At 46.1% G+C, this 17,912-nt stretch overlaps 1 protein-coding gene across 1 annotated transcript in view; it reads left to right on the forward strand.

The window, feature by feature from the left end:
* The first annotated feature begins 331 nt into the window (after nt 1–331).
* The window catches only part of LOC138251582 (myelin protein P0-like), an 87,163-nt gene continuing 69,582 nt past the window's right edge, over nt 332–17,912 (forward strand). Inside the window, exon 1 of the mRNA XM_069205660.1 lies at nt 332–534. Coding sequence (XP_069061761.1) covers nt 414–534 — 121 coding nt within the window. The 5' untranslated portion in view covers nt 332–413. The remainder of the gene's footprint in view (nt 535–17,912) is intronic.

Below are 17,912 nucleotides of genomic sequence, written 5' to 3' on the forward strand. Positions count from 1 at the left end.
CCAGAGAGTAATCCCACACCACCTCCTCCCCAGAGAGTAATCCCACACCACCTCCCCCACCATTGAAGCTTTGGCTGCCGGCCCTGTTCCCCCAGAGAGGAATAGAGGTTTAGGGGAGGCCCACCTTCTACAGCAGTAGCTGTGGCCGAGCCTCACTCGTTGCCACTTTGAGGGGTGCGGTGGCCCTGGTAAGTAGTGAACACTGTGCAGGGAGTTCCCAGGTGCAGGGGCCCCACCTGGACCCTTTCTCTGGAGCCAGCCTCCCCCGGGGCGGCCTCTGGTCCAGCACCCGCCACTTCTCTCTTTGCAACACACTGCAGCTCTTCTTCCAGTGAGGAAGGAAGCACAGGCTGCAGAGGGCTTGCTTCATACCGCCTCGGAGGGCTCTTGCAAGGACAGGGCGGAGAGCAGACATGGTGGCCTGGCTCTGGAGAAGGCTGGAGGGCCTGGCGCGGAGGGCAGGACCTGGGGCTGCAGCGAGCGCCATGGGCAGCCAAGCACTGGTGTATCTGGTGCTGGTCAGCATTGGCACAAGTGAGTACTGCACCCGAGGGTGGGGCGCGGCCGTGACCTCCTGGACCCCCTCCCTTAAGCCTCTGTGCAAGACCCCCCACTCTGCTCTCGTGGTCCTGGCCAGGGTACCTGGCGCGCAGCCGGGCCGCTCTGCACTGACAGCTGGTTCACTTTATTTTAAGGGACATTTACTCCCTGAGGAGTCCTCCCTCCGGTCTATACCCCTCCCGGTCACAGCTCGCCCTCCCCTGAAGGGGGCCTGTCTCTCCCACACATGACAGCTCGGCTCCAGTTGGGGCACTCTCTCCGGCACTTTATTTTATTCTACGTCTTTGAAACTGTCTCCTTTATCTCTCACACTCTCCCATTGTAACTCTGCTCCTTTCTCTCTCACACTCTCTCACTGTAACTCTGCTCTTTAGTCTCTCACACTCTGTCATTGTAACTCTGCTCTTTTGTCTCTCACACTCTCTTATTGTAACTCTACTCTTTTGTCTCTCACACTCTCTCATTGTAACTCTGCTCCTTTATACCTCACACTCTCCCACTGTAACTCTGCTCCTTTCTCTCTCACATTCTCCCATTAAACTCTGCTCCTTTATCTCTCACACTCTCCCATTGTAACTCTGCTCCTTTATCTCTCACACTCTCCCATTGTAACGCTGCTCCTTTATCTCTCTCACACTCTCTCATTGTAACTCTGCTCTTTTGTCTCTCACACTCTCTCATTGTAACTGCTCTTTTGTCTCTCACACTCTCCCATTGTAACTCTGCTCTTTTATCTCTCACCCTCTCCCATTGTAACTCTGCTCCTTTATCTCTCACACTCTCTCATTGTAACTCTGCTCTTTAATCTCTCACACTCTGTCATTGTAACTCTACTCTATTGTCTCTTACATTCTCCCATTGTAACTCTGCTCTTTTATCTCTCACACTCTCCCATTGTAACGCTGCTTCTTTATCTCTCTCACACTCTCTCATTGTAACTCTGCTCTTTTGTCTCTCACACCCTCAAATTGTAACTCTGCTCTTTTGTCTCTCACACTCTCCCATTGTAACTCTGCTCTTTTATCTCTCACCCTCTCCCATTGTAACTCTGCTCCTTTATCTCTCACACTCTCTCACTGTAACTCTGCTCTTTAATCTCTCACACTCCGTCATTGTAACTCTACTCTTTTGTCTCTCACACTCTCCCATTGTAACTCTGCTCTTTTATCTCTCACACTCTCCCATTGTAACTCTGCTCCTTTATCTCTTACACTCTCTCACTGCAACTCTGCTCCTTTATCTTTCACACTCTCTCATTGTAACTCTGCTCCTTTATCTCTCACACACTCTCACTGTAACTCTGCTCTTTTATCTCTCTCACTCTCTCATTGTAACTCTGATCCTTTATCTCTCACACTCTCCCATTGTAACTCTGCTAATTTCTCTCTCACACTCTCCCATTGTAACTCTGCTCCTTTCTCTCTCACACTCTGTCATTGTAACTCTGCTCCTTTCTCTCTCACACTCTCCCTTTGTCACTCTGCTCCTTTATCTATCACACTCTCTCATTGTAACTCTGCTCTTTAATCTCTCACACTCTGTCATTGTAACTCTGCTCTTTTGTCTCTCACACTCTCTTATTGTAACTCTACTTTTTTGTCTCTCACACCCTCTCATTGTAACTCTGCTCCTTTATCCATCACACTCTCCCATTGTAACTCTGCTCCTTTCTCTCTCACATTCTCCCATTAAACTCTGCTCCTTTATCTCTCACACTCTCCCATTGTAACTCTGCCCCTTTATCTCTCACACTCTCCCATTGTAACTCTGCTCCTTTATCTCTCACACTCTCCCATTGTAATGCTGCTCCTATATCTCTCTCACACTCTCTCATTGTAACTCTGCTCTTTTGTCTCTCACACTCTCTCATTGTAACTCTGCTCTTTTGTCTCTCACACTCTCCCATTGTAACTCTGCTCTTTTATCTCTCACCCTCTCCCATTGTAACTCTGCTCCTTTATCTCTCACACTCTCTCATTGTAACTCTGCTCTTTAATCTCTCACACTCTGTCATTGTAACTCTACTCTTTTGTCTCTTACACTCTCCCATTGTAACTCTGGTCTTTTATCTCCCACACTCTCCCATTGTAACGCTGCTCCTTTATCTCTCTCACACTCTCTCATTGTAACTCTGCTCTTTTGTCTCTCACACTCTCTCATTGTAACTCTGCTCTTTTGTCTCTCACACTCTCCCATTGTAACTCTGCTCTTTTATCTCTCACCCTCTCCCATTGTAACTCTGCTCCTTTATCTCTCACACTCTCTCACTGTAACTCTGCTCTTTAATCTCTCACACTCTGTCATTGTAACTCTACTCTTTTGTCTCTCACACTCTCCCATTGTAACTCTGCTCTTTTATCTCTCACACCCTCCTATTGTAATTCTGCTCCTTTATCTCTCACACTCTCTCACTGCAACTCTGCTCCTTTATCTTTCACACTCTCTCACTGTAACTCTGCTCCTTTATCTCTCACACACTCTCACTGTAACTCTGCTCTTTTATCTCTCTCACTCTCTCATTGTAACTCTGATCCTTTATCTCTCACACTCTCCTATTGTAACTCTGCTCCTTTATCTCTCACACTCTCCCATTGTAACTCTGCTCTTTTATCTCTCACACTCTCCCATTGTAACTCTGATCCTTTATCTCTCACACTCTCCCATTGTAACACAGCTCTTTTAGCTCTCACACTCTCTCATTGTAACTCTGCTCCTTTATCCCTCACACTCTCTCACTGTAACTCTGCTCCTTTACCTCTCACACTCTCTCATTGTAACTCTGCTCCTTTATCTCTCACACTCTCTCATTGTAACTCTGCTCCTTTCTCTCTTACACTCTCTCACTGTAACTCTGCTCCTTTATCTCTCACACTCTTTCATTGTAACTCTGCTCTTTAATCTCTCACACTCTCCCATTGTAACTCTGCTCCTTTATCTCTCACACTCTCTCACTGTAACTCTGCTCCTTTATCTCTCACACTCTCTCATTGTAACTCTGCTCCTTTATCTCTCACACTCTCACTGTAACTCTGCTCCTTTATATCACACACTCTCTCACTGTAACTCTGCTCCTTTATCTCTCACTCTCTCTCACTGTAACTCTGCTCCTTTATCTCTCACACTCTCTCATTGTAACTCTGCTCCTTTATCTCTCACACTCTCTTATTGTAACTCTGCTCTTTTATCTCTCACACTCTCTCATTGTAACTCTGCTCCTTTATCTCTCACACTCTCTCATTGTAACTCTGCTCTTTTATCTCTCACACTCTCTCATTGTAATTCTGCTCCTTTATCTCTCACACTCGCTTATTGTAACTCTGCTCTTTTATCTCTCACACTCTCTCATTGTAACTCTGCTCTTTTATCTCTCACACTCTCCCATTGTAACTCTGCTCCTTTATCTCTCACACTCTGTCACTGTAACTCTGCTCCTTAATGTCTCACACTCACTCATTGTAACTCTGCTCCTTTATCTCTCACACTCTCTTATTGTAACTCTGCTCTTTTATCTCTCACACTCTCTCATTGTAACTCTGCTCCTTTATCTCTCACACTCTCTCACTGTAACTCTGCTCCTTTATCGCTCACACTCTATAACTGTAACTCTGCTCCTTTCTCTCTCACACTCTCTCATTGTAACTCTGCTCCTTTTTCTCTCACACTCTCCCATTGTAACTCTGCTCCTTTATCCCTCACACTCTCCCATTAAACTCTGCTCCTTTATCTCTCACACTCTCTCACTGTAACTCTGCTCCTTTATCTCACACACTCTCTAACTGTAACTCTGCTCCCTTCTCTCTCACACTCTCTCATTGTAACTCTGCTCCTTTTTCTCTCACACTGTCTCATTATGACTCTGCTCCTTTATCTCTCACACTCTCTCACTGTAACTCTGCTCCTTTAGCTCTCACACTCTCTCATTGTAACTCTGCTCCTTTATCTCTCACACTCTCCCATTGTAACTCTGCTCCTTTAGCTCTCACACTCTCTCACTGTAACTCTGCTCCTTTATCTCTCACACTCTCCCATTGTAACTCTGATCCTTTCTCTCTCACACTCTCCCTTTGTCACTCTGCTCCTTTATCTATCACACTCTCTCATTGTAACTCTGCTCTTTAATCTCTCACACTCTGTCATTGTAACTCTGCTCTTTTGTCTCTCACACTCTCTTATAGTAACTCTACTCTTTTGTCTCTCACACTCTCTCATTGTAACTCTGCTCCTTTATCCCTCACACTCTCCCATTGTAACTCTGCTCCTTTCTCTCTCACATTCTCCCATTGTAACGCTGCTCCTTTATCTCTCACACTCTCCCATTGTAACGCTGCTCCTTTATCTCTCTCACACTCTCTCATTGTAACTCTGCTCTTTTGTCTCTCACACTCTCTCATTGTAACTCTGCTCTTTTGTCTCTCACACTCTCCCATTGTAACTCTGCTCTTTTATCTCTCACCCTCTCCCATTGTAACTCTGCTCCTTTATCTCTCACACTCTCTCATTGTAACTCTGCTCTTTAATCTCTCACACTCTGTCATTGTAACTCTACTCTTTTGTCTCTTACACTCTTCCATTGTAACTCTGCTCTTTTATCTCCCACACTCTCCCATTGTAACACTGCTCCTTTATCTCTCTCACACTCTCTCATTGTAACTCTGCTCTTTTGTCTCTCACACTCTCTCATTGTAACTCTGCTCTTTTGTCTCTCACACTCTCCCATTGTAACTCTGCTCTTTTATCTCTCACCCTCTCCCATTGTAACTCTGCTCCTTTATCTCTCACACTCTCTCACTGTAACTCTGCTCTTTAATCTCTCACACTCTGTCATTGTAACTCTACTCTTTTGTCTCTCACACTCTCCCATTGTAACTCTGCTCTTTTATCTCTCACACTCTCCCATTGTAATTCTGCTCCTTTATCTCTCACACTCTCTCACTGCAACTCTGCTCCTTTATCTTTCACACTCTCTCATTGTAACTCTGCTCCTTTATCTCTCACACACTCTCACTGTAACTCTGCTCTTTTATCTCTCTCACTCTCTCATTGTAACTCTGATCCTTTATCTCTCACACTCTCCTATTGTAACTCTGCTCCTTTATCTCTCACACTCTCCCATTGTAACTCTGCTCTTTTATCTCTCACACTCTCCCATTGTAACTCTGATCCTTTATCTCTCACACTCTCCCATTGTAACTCTGCTCTTTTAGCTCTCACACTCTCTCATTGTAACTCTGCTCCTTTATCCCTCACACTCTCTCACTGTAACTCTGCTCCTTTACCTCTCACACTCTCTCATTGTAACTCTGCTCCTTTATCTCTCACACTCTCTCATTGTAACTCTGCTCCTTTCTCTCTTACACTCTCTCACTGTAACTCTGCTCCTTTATCTCTCACACTCTTTCATTGTAACTCTGCTCTTTAATCTCTCACACTCTCCAATTGTAACTCTGCTCCTTTATCTCTCACACTCTCTCACTGCAACTCTGCTCCTTTATCTCTCACACTCTCTCATTGTAACTCTGCTCCTTTATCTCTCACACTCTCACTGTAACTCTGCTCCTTTATCTCACACACTCTCTCACTGTAACTCTGCTCCTTTATCTCTCACACTCTCTCACTGTAACTCTGCTCCTTTATCTCTCACACTCTCTCATTGTAACTCTGCTCCTTTATCTCTCACACTCTCTTATTGTAACTCTGCTCTTTTATCTCTCACACTCTCTCATTGTAACTCTGCTCCTTTATCTCTCACACTCTCTCACTGTAACTCTGCTCCTTTATGTCTCACACTCTCTCATTGTAGCTCTGCTCCTTTATCACTCACACTCTTCCATTGTAACTCTGATCCTTTATCTCTCACACTCTCCTGTTGTAACTCTGCTCCTTCATCTCTCACACCCTCTCACTGTAACTCTGCTCCTTTATCTCTCACACTCTCCCATTGTAACACTGCTCCTTTCTCTCTCACACTCTCTCATTGTAACTCTGCTCCTTTATCTCTCACACTTTCTCATTGTAACTCTGCTCCTTTATTTCTCACACTCTCTCGTTGTAACTCTGCTGCTTTATCTCTCACACTCTCTCACTGTAACTCTGCTCCTTTATCTCTCACACTCTCTCATTGTAACTCTGCACTTTTATCTCTCACACTCTGTCATTGTAACTCTGCTCCTTTATCTCTCACACTCTCTCATTGTAACTCTGCTCCTTTATCTCTCACACTCTCTCACTGTAACTCTGCTCCTTTATCTCTCACACTTTCTCATTGTAACTCTGCTCCTTTAACTCTCACACTCGCTCATTGTAACTCTGCTCCTTTATCTCTCCCACACTCTCATTGTAACTGTGCTCATTCATCTCTCACACTCTCTCATTCTACCTCTGCTCCTTTATCTCTCACACTCTCTCATTGTTAACTCTGGTCTTGTATCTCTCACACTCTCCCAATGTAACTCTGCTTCTTTATCACTCTCACACTCTCTCATTGTAACTCTGCTCCTTTATCTCTCACACTCTCTCATTGTAACGCTGCTCCTTTATCCCTCACACTCTCCCATTTTAACTGTGCTCCTTTATCTCTCACACTCTCTCATTGTAACCCTGTTCCTTTATCTCTCACACTCTCTCATTGTAACTCTGCTTCTGTGTCTCGCACACTCTCTCATTGTAACTCTGCTCCTTTATCTCTCACACTTTCTCATTGTAACTCTGCTCCTTTATGTCTCACACTCTCTCATTGTAGCTCTGCTCCTGTATCACTCACACTCTCCCATTGTAACTCTGATCCTTTATCTCTCACACTCTCCCGTTGTAACTCTGCTCCTTCATCTCTCACACTCTCTCACTGTAACTCTGCTCCTTTATCTCTCACACTCTCCCATTGTAACACTGCTCCTTTCTCTCTCACACTCTCTCATTGTAACTCTGCTCCTTTATCTCTCACACTTTCTCATTGTAACTCTGCTCCTTTATCTCTCACACTCTCTCGTTGTAACTCCGCTGCTTTATCTCTCACACTCTCTCACTGTAACTCTGCTCCTTTATCGCTCACACTCTCCCATTGTAACTCTGCTCTTTTATCTCTCACACTCTCCCATTGTAACTCTGCTCCTTTATCTCTCTCACTCTCCCATTGTAACTATGCTCTTTTATCTCTCACAGTCGCTCATTGTAACTCTGCTCCTTTATCTCTCCCACACTCTCATTGTAACTCAGCTCATTTATCTTTCACACCCTCTAATTGGAACTCAGCTCCTTTATCCCTCACACTCTCTCATTGTTACTCTGCTCCTTTATCTCTCCCACTCTCTCATTGTAGCTCTGCTCCTTTATCTCTCGCACTCTCCCATTGTAATTCTGCTCCTTTATCTCTCACACTCTCTCATTGTAACTCTGCTCCTTTATCTCTCACACTCTCCCATTGTAACTCTGCTCCTTTATCTCTCACTCTCTTATTGTAACTGTGCTCCTTTATCTCTCACACTCTCTCATTGTAACTCTGCTCCTTTATCTCTCATGCTCTCTTATTGTAACTCTGCTCCTTTATCTCTCACACTCTCTCATTGTTAACTCTGCTCCTTTATCGCGCACACTCTCCCATTGTAACTATGCTCTTTTATCTCTCACACTCTCTCATTGTGACTCTGATCCTTTACCGCTCACACTCTCTCATTGTAACTCTGCTCCTTTATCTCTCATGCTCTCTTTTTGTAACTCTGCTCCTTTATCTTTCTCACTCTCCCATTGTAGCTATGCTCTTTTATCTCTCACACTCTCTCATTGTGACTCTGATCCTTTACCGCTCACACTCTCTCATTGTAACTCTGCTCCTTTAGCTCTCTCACACTCTCCCATTGAAACTCTGATCCTTTATCTCTCACACTCTCTCATTGTAACTCTGCTCCTTTATCTCGCACACTCTCTCATTGTACCTCTGCTCCTTTATCTCTCACACTCTCTCATTGTAACTCTGCTCCTTTATCTCTCACACTTTCCCATTGTAACTCTGCTCCTTTATCTCTCACACTCTCTCACTGTAACTATGCTCCTTTATCTCTCACACTCTCTTATTGTAACTCTGCTCCTTTATCTCTCACACTCTCTCATTGTAACTCTGATCCGTTATCTCTCACACTCTCTTATTGTAAGTCTGCTCCTTTAGCTCTCACACTCTCTGATTGTAACTCTGCTCCTTTATCTCTCACACTCTCCCATTGTAACTCTGCTCCTTTATCTCTCACCCTCTCCCACTGTAACTCTGCTCCTTTATCTCTCACACTCTCTCACTGTAACTCTGCTCCTTTATCTCTCACACTCTCTCACTGTCACTCTCCTCCTTTATCTCTCACACTCTCTCACTGTAACTCTGCTCCTTTATCTCTCGCACTCTCTCATTGTGACTCTGCTTCTTTATCTCTCACACTCTCTCACTGTCACTCTCCTCCTTTATCTCTCACACTCACTCTTTCACAGTAACAGAAGAGTCCTTCACCCCCTCTGCTGTTCTTCTAGCCGCAGAGCCCGCCTCCGGAATTGCAGCCACACAGTTGACAAAAAGCAAATTTGTCTAAACCAGAATTTGGAAAGCTGACAAGGTAGAATTCATTTCGCAAACTTGCAAAGCATTTCTCTTCCCAGCATCTAAAAGTATTACAAATGTTTTATACTAATCCCACCAATGTATACTCTCCAGAGACCAGTTTGCATTTTTAGATGTCGGCTACAGACAGCTTCAACTGTCTTTGTGCAGACCTTATGTTACAATACAGACTATCATAACGCCTTCATGGTGAGTTGAATGGTATTTGGTGCAGGGTTAAGGGGGAGGGGTGTGCAGCTTAGAACCTTCAATTTTTACTGGTATCTCCCACTAAATTCTAGCTGCTAATATTTGTTTTCCTGAAATGGGAAATAATTCCTCAGACGTAGAGCCTTATTATGAGGTTGTTGGTCCCTGAGGGAGCCGAGGCCAATGGCGTCACACTGTTTGAAGTGGGTTGACCGGCGGGAACGCTGTAATCCAACATCTCCGCTGGTCTTCCCAGTCGAAACATCGTAAGATGACAGTGGTGAAGCTGCCAGCTTGACGGCCACCTCACCACTGCCATACTGGAGTTCGAGCAGTCAGACCGCCAATCTCGCAATCCGCCCCTTAGAGATACAAGATCGTTTATTGGACCTTTTCCTACAATCGAGGAAAAATAACAAAAGACAGTTGTTTTCCTACTGCTCTGAGGAGGCTGAAGATGCCAGCAGGAAGGCTGCAACTGGACAGGACAGGGAGGCTGTAGAGTTTAGGCATGTTTCTCTCTGGCAGGGGGCAGAAACGTCTTAAGTCACGGACAAAGTGGGTCAGCTCTGTTCTGCATAGAGTCTTGCCCTTAAATACAGTTTCCCTTTAATTTATTTCTAATGCGGTTGATTTATGGGAGTCGGTTACTGACATTTTGCAGAGTAATGCTTCTGTTTTTCAACACCGTGCTACATCCATAAAAAGTATTTTAGATCGTAACAGTACTTCTCGTATGAGAAATGGGAGGGGTCGCAGGTATTATTTGCAATAATATTAGCTGCTCCAGTATCTTAATACTGAAAAAACTCGTCACCGTCCTTGAATATTAGATGTTAACACATTTAGAATGTGGAGCAGTGTCTACACTGTCAGTGACCTGTACAAAGAGGGCATGAAAGAGCTGAAATTGGATTATAAATTGAAAGCTGGGCCAAAGAAGGCCCCCCAAAATACGGTTTGCCCAGGGTTCCTCAAATCCTTAAGATGTCCCTACCTGGAAAGGTGGGGTATGGTTCCTCCAGGCCCCACCCCTGCAGGTACACAGTCAGGTCAGGTGTTTCTGGGCCTGTAATTATCAGGTCCAGAGTTTGCATACACTATAAACCCAGGACCATAGACACTTGCAGATGTGAGTTCCTATAGTTCATCCTGAGTTATAACACGGGGTGAAATACCCCAGCATGCAAGGAGGGACTTAGAGTGGGCTCTGGGTCAGCACCTTGCTATTGATTGGATGGCTTTGTTGTCTATCTCAGGTTTGATTCTTTTGTTTCCTCACCATTTTTCTGTTTATCCCAAAAAGCATTTTGGTCTCACAACGTTCGAATGGGATCATTTGTATATTTTCACTACTGATGCCCGGGAACTATTTTCTATCCTAGGCTCTTCTATAAACTTAGCGTGCGTTCCTGGTACTTTTACTCATTTCTGGATGGCACCCAACTGGTTGCAATGCCACAACATGTGATCCCAGCACTCTTCCTACATTGTTCTTGGGAACTCTCACTGCTCAAAGTTTGGTATGCTTTTAAGAAACTGAATAAAATAAGGTTTAAAAATAAAGCATGTTAGTAGGTTACAATCCGTATAGCTACTATAATTATTCATGGTGAGAGTTATGTATTTACATAGTCATAACAAATTAAATATTGGAAAAGTTAAAGTGATTAGGGGCACAAAATATATATTGCATATTTACAGAGATGGAGTGAAAGGTCATTATAGCTCTTGAGGGTGTCATGTAACAGTCATGGTCATATTATAAAATGTGAGTGCATACGCCTGGCGGGGGGCATTGGGGAGGAGTGCTATTGAGAAAAATGTCTTTGGAAGAGAAGAGTTTTAAGGTCTGTTTTGAAGATCCAAAAAGAGGTGGTGGTGCAAAGGTTTGGAGGTAGCGGATTCCCAATTGTAGTGGTGAGAAGTGGGGCACAATGGTTAGAGCAGCAGACCCTGATGCAAAGATGTGGCCTGGGACCAGGGTTCAATTTCCACCTCTATGGATCTTGGGCTCAATTCCCTTGGACCAGATAATTCTCACCTCAGTGCCTAATCTAATTAATTGGTCCCACTCTGTAACTCTGGGCAATAGCTTGCTTAATCTCCACAATGGCCCTGACAGCGCTTGGCTTCACCCTGGGGGTTCCCCAGGAGTGGGTGCCTCACAGGGAAAAGCCAGGAGGGGTTCCACAGCGGTATGCGTACAGTGCCTTGAGACCCTAACGGGTGAGTAGTGTGCTATATAAGTGTGATGTGTACGTTTTTTAAGTTACCTAAGAGAGATTGTGCCATGAGTTTTTGCCTTTTGAAGGGTGGATGTTCGAGCAGCAGATTTTCAGCATTTTGTAATGGTCTAGAGCCACCTGATACCTTGAGGGTGTTTGCTAGGTAGCGAGGGGTGGTAGTGTGAATTGCTCTATGGTTGATACAAGCAGTCTTGAATATAGTCCTGGCTTCAACAGGAAGGCAGCGAAGAGTTAGCAGCATAGGTGGGATGTGGGTGTGTCTACTGGCACTCTAGACAAAACACGCAGGTGAGTGGACAATGGATTTTAAAGGAGATAGGAGGGTCTTGGGTAGTCCTGCAAGGAGAGAATTAAGTTCCACCGCAACCTCTGGATTCCCTCTACATCTGCAACTGTTATTTAGCAATGAAGACTTTGGCTTGAAGATTTATTGTAAACATTTCCTGACCCACTGGGTTACCCTGGTATCAGCTGTTGGGAGAGTGTGAAACACAACCACTGCCTCCTCTTGTGAAAAAGGCTCTGTTTACTGGAAGCAAGCAGAGCTCACAATGTAAAAGGGTCTTTTGGTTCTAAGCTGCACAGTCCAAAATGTTCCCACTAAAGTTCTAACATAATCAGCTGACCATTTTCCCTCACCTAACACATTCTACCCCTCTACCTTCAGAACTCCTCATCCTTACCCTGCTTCTCTTATCCAGTCATCACATCTCTTGCCCTTCCCATTTTCTACTGTTAAAGTTCAACTACATCAAACACTCTCCATGTTTGATTCCAGCTGCCCACGCTAGGACCAGGACTGCCGCTCACCCCTGCTTTCAAAACTTTGTTTACTCGCATCCAAAACTCTTCTCTGTTACCCACCTGCCTTCTCTGAGCTCTCTTTATCTGCCACCAGGGAAACCCTCATCCAAGGTGTTCTTTCTGCCCCCTTCTATTCTCTTGCCCTCCAGCACTTCACAGCTCCCTCAGTTTCACCAAGCACAGCCTGCTACCTAGTAGCGATAAATGTCCCGTCTTATTCAACAGCACCAAAGGTACCAAGACAACCTCCACCTACTTGACCACCACTGTGTTCCTGATTTGCAGATATCTCTTGTTTAACTACCCCCTTGCCTTGTTGATGGTTTATGACTTCCTAGCCCCTGGCCAACCTCTCCAGGGAAGGAGTCACACCCAGAAAATCTTACCCTGGCCCACTTGGCTTGTAATACCTTCAGATTACTTTTCATAACTTTTTCCAACTTCAGATCAGAGTTTTGGACCAGGTCATTCTCCACATGTGACTCACTTTTTCATCAGGACTTGGTCTCACGTCTCCCAGTTTGTACACTGCAGACAACAGCTGCTCCCACCTCATTCCCACCCAGTGCCCTCTGACTTACTCATTCTCCAAACACAGTTGCTGACATTAACTCTACTACTTAACATTTTCACTGGCCCACTTCATTATCGAATGACAGCAAACCGACACCTCGTGTTTCTCACTCTGCCAACAAGAAGAACCTGTTGGCCATTAATCTCTATTCCCTCACTTGAGGATGAGTATATCCCACAATACTCCTTGATTTCCACCCACCAGTGCTATCCAATCTACGTTCAGCCCCACAAAAAATACTAAAGTGGCAGGGACCACAGTGACGAGATGGGGGCCCTAGCTCTCCATTTTCCTCCATACCATCTTCAAACATTTCTCCATAACTTCCAAAACCTGCCTATCTGTAAGCCCCTTCCCATCATTGAGTTGAAAAACTTATATTTTTCCACTAAATATTGCTGCAAATGTTCAAACAGGACATATCTCCTTCATGCCCGACCTCTGTACCGTCTTCCCAGCCCAGGAGCATGCAATGATTTACGCCACATGGGATCTGCAGTCAAACGTTACTTTATTCTTCAGGATACTCTCACAAAACTGTGCATTACATCATACTTTCCATTAACCACACCCTGACACCTCACTGCACATCAATCAATCAATCAATCACAATATTTATAAAGCGCGCTATGTACCCGTCAGGGTTTCGAGGTGTTGAGGGGGGGGGGGGGAGCGCTGCTGTTTAGCGGTCGAAGAGCCAGGTTTTGAGGAGCCTTCTGAATGCGAGGAGGTCCTGGGTCTGGCGAAGAGATGTGGGGAGAGAGTTCCAGGTCTTGGCGGCGAGGAAGGAGAAGGATCTGCCGCCGGAGGTCTTGCGCTGGATTCGGGGTACAATGGCGAGGGCGAGGTTGGCGGATCGGAGTTGACGTGTTGGAGTGTAGAAGTTAAGTCTGGTGTTGAGGTAGGAGGGTCCGGTGTTGTGAAGCGCCTTGTGAGCGTGGGTGAGGAGTTTGAAGGTGATCCTCTTGTCTACCGGGAGCCAGTGGAGTTCCTTCAGGTGAGGGGAGATGTGACATCGGCGGGGTATGTCGAGAATCAGTCGGGCGGAGGCATTTTGGATACGTTGGAGTCGTTTGATGTCTTTGGTTGGGATGCCTGTGTAGAGTGCGTTGCCGTAGTCAAGTCTGCTGCTGACGAGGGCCTGGGTCACCGTCTTTCTGGTTTCTGTTGGAATCCACTTGAAGATTCTGCGGAGCATTCGAAGGGTGCATTCGAAGGGAGCATTCGAAGGGTGTATGACATACTTCCTGTTCAGAATCCACCCAGAACCACAGGGATCCTAGTGCACATAGCATCAAAATGCTACATCTCCCCCTTTGTTAAATAAAAAAGGTGGCAGACATCACCAAAATCACATTTCCCGTCAGTGAGGTGCTCTCACTTGTCTGATGGCTCGGGTGATCCCAGATGATCAAGGTTCACCCTGATGGGGCAACGGTGAAATAGGTGCTTGAGCGGGACCTGCTGGCGCGGTCACCATCTGTGCGGTTTCAGGACTCGAAAAGTGTTGCGGTAGGTGCTGAAAATGCGATGTGTCCTGAGTGATGGATTGTCCAGAATGATGTGTCATCACCTTCTGTCCTTTACACGGCACAACTTATAATGGATCAGCAGCAAAAGGAGTGTTCATGCTCTGTCTGCATTTTTGCTTAACTCTCCTCGCATTCCTCACCCTCATTTCAGTACACCATGAATGGTTTTTAAGAATATTATTGTTCTATGAACCTAAATTCACCATTATGGGGGTCATTACGACCCTGGCGGTCAGAGACCGCCAGGGGTAATGTGGCGTCCGTACTGCCAACAGGCTGGCGGTACGGAGACCCGTATCTACCGCCGCGGTCGCACCGCCGGGGACGGCGGTTTCCCGCCGTTTTAGCCCCGGCGGTGATAATCCGCCAGGGCAGCGCTGCAAGCAGCGCTGCCCTGGGGATTATGACCCCCCTACCGCCAGCCTGTTTCTGGCGGTTTGCACCACCAGGAAGAGGCTGGCGGTAAGGGGTGTCCTGGGGCCCCTGCACTGCCCATGCCATTGGCATGGGCAGTGCAGGGGCCCCCTAACAGGGCCCCGGGCAGCTTTTCACTGTCTGCATAGCAGACAGTGAAAAGCGCGACGGGTGCTACTGCACCCGTCGCACGGCCGCAACACCGCCGGCTCCATTAGGAGCCGGCTCCTATGTTGCGGCCTCATCCCCGCTGGGCCGGCGGGCGTAAACTTAGTTTGCGCCTGCCGGCCCAGCGGGGATGTCGTAATGGGGTCCGCGGGAGTGCAGCCGCATTGGCGGCCGCACGGCGGTTACCGCTTGGCGGGCAGCGGTAGCCGCCCGCCAAGCTTGTAATGACCCCCTATATCCTTAAAACCCATTCATAGTGTATTTTTAGCTGTTCCCATCCACCCTATTAATAAAGGGATACCTGCGGTTTGGGAGAGGAATTTGTATCTTAAAGTTGCACCCCCTATCTGAATATCTGGTAAGAGCTCCCTGGAAGATGGCCACTCTAACCTTTATAATTTAGGGTGAACCCGATGATGACGCATTCCACTATTAGAGTCGGTGAGGGCTATATATAAAAGAGGATGTCTTCCTTTCCTACACCTAAAGGCGTGGAGTACAGGTGTAGCAAGCTACCTCCCCTTTTATCCCTGTGAGTACCTCACATCTAGGGGATGCTCTGCTGTTGGTAACTGTATAATGTACGGAGGACTTATCCCCTCACCCTGTTTTCAAGGGATCGCCCCACCCTTCAATTCAGGAGGGTGATGCTTACCCTCCTGAATGGTGGCTGAACAGTTTTCATGAAGCGTTCATCCAGCTCCAAAATTCTCATGAGCATAGCTTCCACATGAGTCTGGAATTTGGGGTCCCACGTCGTTCTGCCTTTGGTACCAACCTATGGAATCTGGACCACTGTGAACAAGACAAGGCCTGCAGCCTCACTGTCTAATATTGCAATATGTCTAACCAAAACAATATGCTCCTCTGTAAGCAAAGCAACACTAGTTCTTTTAAAAGCTGCATTCCCCACACATTGCATATTGTCATTCTATTGACCATGTGCACCGCTACCTCTCTGTCAATTGCAATGATCACCTTCCTGTTTTCTAGTTTGCGTCCCACAACCAGACCACCAAGTGGCATTTTATAAATGGTTTTGTCATGGACAGTTGAAAGGAAGGCTGCTGTTCCTAACACCCTGTATGATGTTTAGGACTGAGAGTAGATACACCATCTGGCTAAGTGGCCCCGGTGAGCTCCATCACCTGGAGAGATGAGATGGCTCTCCCAGACCATGGTGCATGCTCAGCATTGCTTCGGTCAGCAGCCGCCATCTATGGTGCTCCACTTTATATCAGTCCTTGCCAGGCTGACGGCCTCTTTCCATCACAACAATTTCACAGGTATACCTGTTGATCATCTGTGTGACTGACATCTTGTCACCTGACCAACAACAGGAGCACCACATGTGGCCATGTAAGCCCACACCATCACATATTTCCTGGTGGGTAAGACATGCATCTCCACACCACTGGAACACGGTCAGGATGCCATCCCTGGGGGGCGCAGCCATCCGTCCCATTAGCTATGGATATTACACCATTTCCCAGGCATTCAGTGCTACCTGCAAAGTACAGAAGGTAACAACTTCAAGCCTTAGCATCTGCTGGCTGCCAGAAGCTGCCTACACCTGGCATCTTCAGTGGCAGATCTTTACCATGGAGCTCAAGTGCAAGAAACAGGTCAACAGGGGTTGAATCCAAATGAAAGAAACACCTTAAAAAGCAGGACAAGAAAACCTGCGTTGCCCCTTTGGAAAAACTACAAAACAGCTATGACACAGGTCTCATCAGCTTCAAATCCCACCAGTGATTGTACCACCTTCCTCTCTATTCAAATGTTATGTAATCAAATGAACAAATACTTAACCAATAACATTGAGAGCACAGGGACATGGGTGAATGTGACTGCTGACACCTCCCCTGTATCCTGTATCCACGTTTCCTCTTCCAAAAATACACATGCACTCTCTTTCATGGCTATCTGTAAAAGTGACTCCTGGTATCTCAATGCCTTGAGCGTCTATAAGCCTACAAAGTGCTCCAATGACCCTGTTTTTGCACAGCTGTTAAAACAATTCCCAACAATGTTCGCCCCTTCGTTTGAAAATGAATCAACCTGTCCATCCAAGAAGCCTCTCCTAAAGAAATCCAATTTAGATTGAGCCATTTTATCCAGCTTTAGTATGATCTCATGCCTGTCTGTCTTGGCAAAGGTTGCAGAAAGTGGCAAGCTATCAGTTTCAGGTGTAGTTTGAGAACTCTGCAACCCTATCCTCAATACAACCAGATTTCAAGCCATTGTTTCTAGCCATTGTGAAAAAAAACCTCTTTTTTGCATGGTTACCCCTCCGCCACCACTTTTTGCTTGGTATGTGATGTAGCTTCAAAGTTGTTAGTGCCCAGGGCCCCAGCTAACCGGGTTCCCTGGGCCAGCTCTCTTTCCCAAGACTGTTGTGATGCATTGGCACAATTGGCAACACCTTTAGCTGCTGCTATAAGTCCCTTGTAAATGGCACATAGGTACCCAGGGCATAGGGCACTAAGGGTAGGCCTGTGAGGACAGCAGCACTGATTGTGCCACCCTCTAGGGCCATGCATCCAGATGCACCCAGCACTGCCATTGCAAGCTGAGTGCTCTGGTGCAAACCTAAAACACAAACACGACATGGCACACAGCCTGTGTGCCCTGTTCTCGATACACTGCATGGAATATAGATAAGGCACCCATCTGGCAGGCCTTCCAGTCCTAAGGCAGGGTGAACTATAGTATATGTGAGGGCATAGCTGCATGAGCAATATGCACCTACTGTGTCCTTGCCAAACCTGGGACATAGTGAGTAAACAGAGCAGCCATTTTAAATGCATGTGCTGGACACGGGT

This window comes from Pleurodeles waltl, chromosome 1_2 (genome assembly GCF_031143425.1).
Source record: "Pleurodeles waltl isolate 20211129_DDA chromosome 1_2, aPleWal1.hap1.20221129, whole genome shotgun sequence".
NCBI lineage: Eukaryota > Metazoa > Chordata > Amphibia > Caudata > Salamandridae > Pleurodeles > Pleurodeles waltl.